Here is a 9,772-nt window from a genome sequence, read left to right as displayed (position 1 = left end):
AAATGCCTTTAGTTTAAGCCCCTTGAGTTAAACTGATGTAAAAATGCAATTATTTTGTGCTAATTCTGTGAGTATCAGCTTTCATTGATTTAGCATTTACCTGATATCTTTTTTCATTTATTGTCTAATTTGTATTTTTTTCTTTGGTGTATCTCATGAGTTTCAGACTGTCTTAGTTATGTTTTCAGTATGTTTCTTCTAACATGAATGTGTTCTTTGTCAGTCGGTTTTTTCTCTACTGTTTTGGAAGCTCTACTTCCTCCGCGCTCCCTCCCTACATTTTAGTGCTCGATTGTCTCTTAAGTCATTCGCAGACCCACTGAACGTTTCCCTTTAAACCAAAGTCTATACAGTTGCATTTTCTCTTTTCCCAAGTGAAAGATGTTTCTTTATACCTTCATTTTCTATGATTCTCATCTATTTGCATCACACACATGCTTAAGTCGTATAGCTGATAATAATTTTAGTTCAGATGTGTTTGAATCAATATTTAGATTTACGTTCTGCTGCTCCACCAATTCTTTCTGTGTCTTAATGTTGTCTGTATAGGGTGTATTTTTTTTTTTTAATTTAAAAAAGTTGTTAAATTTTTTTTTAGAGACAGAGTCTGGTTCTCTTGCCCAGTGTAAAGTGCAGTGGCACAGTCATGGCCAACTATCGCCTCAAACTGCTGTACTCAAACCATCCTTCCACCTCAGCCTCCTGAGTAGCTGGGACTACAGGTGTGCACCACCATGCCCACACATTTTTTGTTACTTGTAGAGATGGGGTCTAACTATGTGACCCAGAATAGTCTCAAACTCTTGGCCTCAAGTAATCCTCCTGCCTCAGCCTCCCAAATGCTGGGATTTTAGGCATGACTACCACACTTGATGGATATAAATTTTCCAGGTGCTTGTATATTTGAAAATGTCTTTTATTTTCCCTTATTCTTGCCTTTTAGTTTGGCTGGTATAAGATTTCAGCGTCAGCATTGTTTTTTCTCCGTACTTTATTTCTCTCCCACTTTCAGGAAATGTTGTTCTTTCCTTTTAGTTGGTTATCAGGTGTTCTCTATTTACTTTATTTTCAGACGTTTCATTACCATCTGCTTAAATTTGGACCTTTTTTTTTTTTTTGGTTGACTTATCTTGCATTTCAATTGGTAGGTTTTTATCACGTGAACTCCTGTATTTGTCTTCACTCCGGGAGAATTTTCAGGCCGTATTTCTTCGAACATTGCCCTATTATTTCTCTTATTTATATAAACCTACATTGGCAATTTTTCTATAAACTAGGAAAATCATTCCAGACTTATTTATTTATTTATTTGAGACAGAGTCTGGCTCTGTCGCCCAGGCTGGAGTGCAGTGTCATGATCTTGGTTCACTGTAACCTCTGCCTCCCTGGTTCAAGCGATTCTCCTGCCTCAGCCTCTTGAGTAGCTAGGCTTGCAGGCGCCCGCCACCACGGCTGGCTAATTTTTGTAATTGTAATAGAGATGGGGTTTCACCATGTTGATCAGGCTGGTCTTGAACTCCTGACCTTGTGATCTGCTTCCCTCAGCCTCCCAAAGTGCTGGGCTTACAGGCATGAGCCACTGTACCCGGCCTCCAGGTTTATTTTGTAGTCTAGCTCTTACCTGTTCACCCATTGTAGCCATCGCTATGGTTTGAATGTATCTTTCAAATTTCATATGTTGGAAATTTAATTCCTAAATTTATTCGTTGATGATATTTGGAGGTAGAAGGTATTTAGGATTTGACAAGGTCATCAGGGCAGGGACCCTATGATGGGATTAGTAGCTTTATAAGGATAGGAAGAGAGACCTGAGCTGGCATGCTCCCTGTCTCTCATCATGTAATGCCTTCTACCAAGTTACGACATAGCAAGAAGGCCCTCACCAGATGCCAGCGCCATGCTTGTGGGCTTCCCGGCCTCCAGAACCTTGAGCTAAATGAACGTTTTTCTTTATAAATCACCCAGTTTCTGGTATTCTGTTATAAAAATAGAAAACAAAGACAGCAGTCTTCTCTGTGTCTGAAATATTTGCAGTTCCTTGAATTGACCAGGCTCTACCGTGTGTTCTGTGTGATGCTTGCTCCTGGTACAGGGACTGCAAATTATGTTCCAATCTATTTTTTTTTTTCTTTCTTTCATAATAGATTTGCCAGTTTTTCAGTTGGGCATATACAGAAACAGACTCCATTTCTGAATTTCCCTGCTGTTCCCTCCCAGCCCCCACTCTTTGCTGTTGCTTAGAATGCAGATGTGATGACTAGAGCCATCTTAGACTGGGTTGCCCTGGAAGTGGAAGCCGTGTAAGGTGGAGCAGAGATGGAAGCCCCAGACCAATTGCCTTCAGACTCCTGCAAGTAGAAGGATAAACTCTCTTGTTTATCCCCCTGTTCTCAGTTGAACCTCGTCCACACACCTCCTGAATTGCCCTTTCCACCCCAACTTCTTGAGGAACACATCATGAATCTTCTAAGACTACTTGAGTGGCTCTCTTCATTCCTGTGCAAAATGTACCCTGGATGTTTTTACCAAGGACTCAGAACACCTTATTTTGTTTGCATGTATAAATGTTCATTCCTATCTACAAGATAGAAAGCTTCTTGAAGACAGAACTGGATTTTTTTCATCCTGAAATCTTCAGGATCCAAGAGAGTACTGGCAAATAGAAGCTCCTTGATTGATTTTTTTTTTTTCTTTTTTTTCTTTTGAGATGGAGTCTCACTCTGTCGACCAGGCTGGAGTGCAGTGGCGCGATGTCGGCTCGCTGCAACCTCTGCCGCCCGGGTTCAAGTGATTCTCCTGCCTCAGCCACCTGAGTAGCTGGGATTACAGGTAGCCTGCCACTGCGCCCGGCTAATTTTTGTATTTTTAATAGAGACAGGGTTTCACCATCTTGGTCAGGCTGGTCTTAAACTCCTGACCTCGTGATCCTCCTGCCTTGGTCTCTGAATGTGCTGGGATTACAGGCGTGAGCCACCATGCCCGGAACTCCTTGATTGATTTTTAATTCTCTCACAGAGTAAATGCTAAACCAGACACAGGAAATGGTAGAGGAACATTTTTCCCTTCCCAGTTCCTCTGCATCTTTTCCACATCACCTAATGTAATTGCATCCAATTGAACAGGGTGTGTGTTATTTCAGGGATTATTGTCGTTCAAGGATATATCTATGGAATTCACCTGGGATGAATGGCAGCTACTGGATTCTACACAGAAGTACCTGTACAGAGATGTGATATTGGAAAACTATCATAACCTGTTATCAGTGGGTAAGTGCTCCGTCTCAACGTCACATCACTCAGATAGTGAGTAATAAACTGCCATCCCTTTTTTTGTTGGTGACCTACTCTGGGATCTCTGAAGTGCTTAATGATTATGAACTTGAACTTTAGGGGTCAAATTTCCTTCGTCCCTATTTGTCCCTCACTTCCTAATTGTAATCTTTCCCCAAGTGAGATGAGCAGTTTTACTCTGTAGCTCTTGATTCCTCGGTCCTGTCCCTAACAGCCTGGTCCCCACCCTTTGTGATTTCCCATCAACAGGGTATCATGGTACCAAGCCTGACTTAATCTTCAAGTTGGAACAAGGAGAAGATCCATGGATAATAAATGCCAAAATTTCCAGGCAGAGCTGTCCAGGTGGGTGAGTGAGAATGAGGAAGGTGGGAGGCATGGGAGTGAGCTGGTGAGTACCTGAGGAGTGGGCACTCGCAGTGTTGTCTTCAGAAATTCTTCTGGAAGTCCTTGAGCTACTGGAGCTGACTCAGGATGAAGCCAGGAGCTCCTCAGATAAGGAAATCGCCGTCACTCTTCATATATTTGGGTTTTCTCCCCCTCACTGTTGAGAGGCAGGCAGGCCCCTCTTCCCTGAACTCTGCTCCAGGCTTGCTTTTGGGTAAGTTTGCCTCCTCCCCACGGTCATGGTCATGGGTTTCATTGGGCATCGAGACCTTTAGGGGATTTCTTTTTCCCCTCACTTGGTGTGGCTCGTGGCCCTCTATTTCCCTTTCTTTTATTTCCTCCTTTGCCTTTCACAGTTAAATCCCCTAGACTTGACTCACAGTCTTAGCCCTGATGTCCCCTGTATCTTTGAGTGATTTTATACACCTTCCACTTCCCTTTTGCGTTGTCCAGAGGGGTATTTTTTCCAGTTTGGCTCTCCTCTCCTATGTTGTAACTGTCGAAAGACTCTTCCATTCTGAAGGTTTAAGCTTTCACCCCAGTGTTGTAACATCAAAATTGAGGTCTTTCTCTTTGGCACTTGAGTCCTGGGTTTTACCTGCCTGTAGGAGCGCTACCCCATGCTTTCCCAGACTTCACTCTCAGTTTCAGAAATGGGGATTTCCTTCTAAAATTACCACTCTTCCTCAAAAGAAATAGCCAGAGCCCTTCATTTTCTTCCACAAGTTTCTTTCTTAGTGTTTCCATCTCTAAGGAGCAGTGCCATCTTGCCATTCAAGCTGTTGACTCCTCCCCTTCTATGCTCCCACATCCAGTCCCTCAGCAAATCGTCTTAGTTCTCTCCCATGTGTTCCAGATTTCCTCAATTCCAGACATGTGTTAGGCCATTCTTTCATTGCTATAAAGAAACACCTGAGACTAGGTAATTTATAAGAAAAGAGGTTTAATTGGCTCAGAGTTCTGCAGGCTGTACGGGAAGCACGGCAGCATTTGCTTCTGGGGAGGTCTCAGGTAGCTCCGGTCATAGTGGAAGTCAAAGCGGGAGCAGGCACATCACATGGTGAAAGCAGGAGCAAGAAGGGGCGGGGAATGTGCCACATAATATCGAATGACCAGATCTCACAAGAACTCACTATCATGAAGACTGCACCAAGCCATGAGGGATCTGCTCCTGTGATCCGGATGTGAACACTTCCCACCAGGCCCCACCTCCAGCATGGGAGATTATAATTCAACTGAGACTTGGGCGGGAATAGGTATCCAAAGTATATCAAGAAGTGTAGTTCAAATTATCTCATTCTGGACTGCTGCAATAACTGTCTAAAGTATTTCTCTGCCCTTTTCTTACTTTTTACAGAACAGTCAAACTGATCTTTTAAATGCAGAAGACTGAGATTTTCTGTAATTAAAAACCTTTAGGCTGGGCACAGTGGCTCACGCCTGTCATCCCAGCACTGTGGGAGGCAAAGGCGAGCGGATCACTTGAGCTCAGGAGTTTGAGACCAGCCTGGCCAACAAGTGAAACCCCATCTCTACTAAAAATACAAAAATTAGCTGGGTGTGGTGGCGAGTGCGTATAGTGCCAGCTACTCAGGAATCTGACATGGAGGATCACTTGAACCCAGGAGGTCTAGGCTGCAGTGAGCCAAGATTGCGCCACTGCACTCCAGCCTGGATGACAGAGCAAAGACCCTGTCTCAAAAAAAAAAAAAATCTTAGAAATGTAAAGAACTTTTTGCCATGGTTTTGAATAATTTGGTTCTGCTTTCATTCATTCACTCAGTGGGTTTTAGCTATCCTGGCCTTTTTCTATTTCTTAAACTCCGTCAGTCAGGCTTCCTCCTCAGGAACTTTGTACTTGGTGCTGTGGCACGATCTCGGCTCACTGCAACCTCTGCTTCCCGGGTTCAAGTGATTCTCCTGCCTCAGCCTCCCTAGTAGCTGGGATTACGGGTGCCCGTCACCATGCCTGGCTAATCCAAGTGCCAGTTTTAAACCTCTATTTTAAAAACTATTTTTGATTACTGGTAATTTGCTGCCAGTTTTCACGAGGGGCCTATTTTGGTCTGTTTTGATTCAGTTCCCTTGCCCCCATGCTTGGCCAGTATTTCTTTTGAACCAATGTGGTAGACTTGTTACCAAAAGAGAAAGGTTGATTACATGACAGTCCTAATACTGTTTAATTCCATATCAGGTTTATGTTATGATGCAAAAAGTTATCTTTTGTTTGTTTTTTGTAGATGGGTGGGACGAATGGTACCAGAACAATCAAGATGAGCTTGAAAGTATCGAAAGAAGCTATGCTTGTAGTGTGTTGGGAAGACTTAATCTGAGCAAAACCCATGATTCTTCAAGACAGAGACTCTGTAACACACATGGGAAAAGTTGGACACAAAACTCAGCTCCAAGCAGAAGTTATTTGAGAAGGAATTCTGATAAGTTTCCTGGTTATGAAGAACCATATTTTCTTAAGCATCAAAGAACTCATAGCATAGAAAAAAATTGTGTGTGTAGTGAATGTGGGAAAGCTTTTCGTTGTAAGTCACAGCTCATTGTACATCTCAGAATTCATACGGGAGAGCGGCCTTACGAATGCAGTAAATGTGAAAGAGCCTTCAGTGCCAAGTCAAACCTTAATGCTCATCAGAGAGTTCATACAGGAGAAAAACCCTACTCATGTAGTGAGTGCGAGAAGGTCTTCTCTTTCAGGTCACAGCTCATTGTCCATCAGGAAATTCACACAGGAGGGAAACCCTATGGCTGCAGTGAATGTGGGAAAGCCTACAGCTGGAAATCACAGCTTCTTTTACACCAGAGAAGTCACACAGGAGTGAAACCCTATGAATGCAGTGAATGTGGGAAAGCCTTTAGTTTGAAGTCTCCATTCGTTGTACACCAGAGAACGCACACAGGAGTGAAACCACATAAATGCAGTGAATGTGGGAAAGCCTTTAGGAGTAAGTCCTATCTCCTTGTTCACGTCCGAATGCATACAGGAGAAAAACCCTATCAATGCAGCGATTGTGGGAAAGCCTTCAATATGAAGACACAACTCATCGTACATCAGGGAGTTCACACAGGAAATAATCCTTACCAATGCGGTGAATGTGGGAAAGCCTTTGGTAGGAAGGAACAGCTCACTGCACATCTGAGAGCTCATGCGGGAGAGAAGCCCTATGGATGCAGTGAATGTGGGAAGGCCTTCAGTAGCAAGTCATACCTTGTTATCCATAGGAGAACACACACCGGAGAGAGACCCTATGAATGTAGTTTGTGTGAGAGAGCCTTTTGTGGAAAATCACAGCTGATTATACATCAGAGAACTCATTCAACGGAGAAACCCTATGAATGCAATGAATGTGAAAAAGCCTACCCTAGGAAGGCATCACTTCAAATACACCAGAAAACTCATTCGGGAGAGAAACCTTTTAAATGCAGTGAATGTGGAAAAGCCTTCACTCAGAAGTCATCTCTCAGTGAGCATCAGAGAGTTCACACTGGAGAGAAACCGTGGAAGTGCTCTGAATGTGGGAAATCCTTCTGTTGGAATTCAGGGCTTCGTATACATCGCAAGACTCATAAATGAGAAATCGGAATGATGCAATGTGAGAAACTGATGTTCAGGAGACTTCGGATAATATAGACAGGATTTACAAGCAGGAGGCCCTAAAACTACACTCATGTCAAAAATCAGAGAGGAGAGAGACCAACCATATTTGGGATGAGTGTAAAAGCTTTCAGAAATAAGTTGCAAATCTTTGTAGATGAAAATAGTGGAAGGAATGCAGAGCAATAAGTGTATCAGATGTTGTAGTATCATCATGAAGATTCACAGAATTTACACGAGGAACACCTTATAAGTCCAATAAATTAGGGAAGCATTTCCCGTTGAAAGTGTGTTCCATGGAAAGTCACATTCCAGATTTGAAGCTGTGTTTTTGTAAAATAAAATCTCATTATGAACAGTTGACTTTTCATGGTGGAGTATAAAGTTGTTTTTTAAAAAATATATAAATAAAGTAATGTTCAGGAAAAACAGGGAACAGATTCTTAAAGTTAAGGGATATTTCATATGACTTCCCTAAGTTAACACTGAAAAGTATTTCTAAAATTTTTAGTATTTTATATTTTAATGTAACTTGTTCTGTCTATCTAACTATATATATATATATTTGATAGTTTGTGGAATAATATCCCCCAGTATTTTCCATATTAAATGCTAATTGTCTTTTCTTTTTCATAAGCAGATCTGGTGTTTATTACAGGGCTGCCGCTTAAGAGAACTCATTGTAATGAACGTTTATTGTATTTTGCAGTTCCGTGCCTGTTGTCCATTGATTGACATGAGCACCCTTGTTTTCTCTGGAGAAATACCTCCCCTCTCTGGGGTGCTTCCTGTGGTAGTGTCTTTCAGGTATCCGTTCCACTAGCTACAGGTGAGCATTTTACCCATTGTTGGATAATGGTAATCTCTTTTTCAGAATTTTGAGTCTGTAATTCATTCACACGTGAACCAGAAAATGTGGGAACTCATTCAGTCTTGTCCCAGAATTCTGTTGAGAACATCCATTCATTCTGGCTAATTGATTACAAGAATAACTGTGGATACTATCCCTTTAGAACCTGCTTCTCTGATCTTCTGTTGTTTCCTCACTTCTCAATAAAAATGTCTTTTACTTTTTGTTGTTTGGGTTTTTGTTTTTGTTTCTTAAGAAGAATGACTCTGTATTTCTTTTTTATTTTTTTGAGACTAAGTTTTGCTCTTGTCCCCCAGGCTGGAGTGCAATGGCGTGATCTCAGCTCACTGCAACCTCCGCCTCCCAGGTTCAAGCAATTCCCTTGCCTCATCCTCCCGAGTAGCTGGGATTACAGCTGCCTGCCGCCATGCCTGGCTAATTTTTGTATTTTTAGTAGAGACGGGGTTTCACCATGTTGGCCAGGCTGGTCTTGAACTCCTGACCTCAGGTGATCCGCCCACTTCAGCCTCCCAAAGTCTTGGGATTACAGGCGTGAGCCACCATGCCCGGCCGGCTTTCTATTTCTTGTAACCTAAGGGCTTTAACTGATAAGTTGTTGCCTTGGTAACATGTAGTTGACAAAGTGGGGTATATGATTTAGGTTTGTCTGTTTTTCCTGAGACAAGAAAATCCCATTCTTGTTTATATTTGAAGATAGCAACTTTTAGCCCATCGTGTGAACTAGTGTTATTGTTTCTGTACACCTGGAATGCTGTAGCCCTGATGCTGAAATTTTGGAAACACCGAAGAACTATAGCCTTTTAAGAATTTTAAATTTATGAGAAAATCTGAGATGGGACGGAGATGGCTGATTTTGATCGTGCTAGATCTTCGATCATAAGAATGCTAGGCCTGAAGCCCTGAAATCTCATCTCAGGTTGGAGTGTCAGACTCAGCAATTTTGACATTGCTGTAAAAGTTTCTTACAGCTGTGGGAGTGAGATGGTGGGAATCAAATAGTATATTTGGCTTGGTGAATTAAAGTCAGTTCACCTCAAATGTTTACTAAATCCCTTAATGTAAACATGCATTGAAAAAGTTATCCATATTCTCCCCTTCCCCCCCGCCAAAAAAAAGTTATCCCTTGATAATTTGAATAGGAATATCTGGGAAGAACCTGAGGACTCGGCCTAGCAAACTCTTCCGATGTACTTTGCACTGCAGGTGCTTCATTTAAGGATATAGACTACATGTTGGCAATATATAAAATTCAAACTTGAGTGTCCATAAATAACTGTTGTTAGAACATGGCTAAATATATTTGTGTATTATTTGACTGCTTTTGCACAGCAATGGCACAGTTGAGTAGCTGAGGTATAAAAAACCTGCCACCTCCTGATATAAATAGAACCCCTTCCCTTTTCTGGGAAAATGTGGAATTTGCCTTGCAGGAGGAAACTTATTCTACCAATTCCCCATGGCTTATTTTTACCAGTTTGGTAACAAGAATCTACACTGAACATGCCCTGGGATGGGATTGCTCATTTAGGGAATAGGTAGAATTCATAGAGCATTGCAGGAATGAGTAATATATCCAAACTTCTCAACATGACAAAATCCAAGGCAACGTGACAAACC

At 42.0% G+C, this 9,772-nt stretch overlaps 1 protein-coding gene across 2 annotated transcripts in view; it reads left to right on the top strand.

Annotated features, from left to right (window-relative positions):
* The window catches only part of ZNF26 (zinc finger protein 26), a 42,126-nt gene extending 33,767 nt beyond the window's left edge, over window positions 1-8,359 (top strand). The window contains exons 2-4 of one of the 2 annotated variants that reach the window (XM_011982210.1): window positions 3,140-3,266; window positions 3,540-3,635; window positions 5,918-8,359. In XM_011982210.1, coding sequence (XP_011837600.1) covers window positions 3,140-3,266; window positions 3,540-3,635; window positions 5,918-7,263 — 1,569 coding nt within the window. In that variant the 3' untranslated portion in view covers window positions 7,264-8,359. The remainder of the gene's footprint in view (window positions 1-3,139; window positions 3,267-3,539; window positions 3,636-5,917) is intronic. The other variant, XM_011982211.1, reaches the window with a different exon arrangement.
* The last annotated feature ends 1,413 nt before the right edge of the window (window positions 8,360-9,772 follow it).

Source organism: Mandrillus leucophaeus, unplaced genomic scaffold (genome assembly GCF_000951045.1).
Source record: "Mandrillus leucophaeus isolate KB7577 unplaced genomic scaffold, Mleu.le_1.0 Scaffold237, whole genome shotgun sequence".
NCBI classification, from domain to species: Eukaryota; Metazoa; Chordata; class Mammalia; order Primates; family Cercopithecidae; genus Mandrillus; species Mandrillus leucophaeus.
This window is presented reverse-complemented; position numbering and strand designations above follow the sequence as displayed.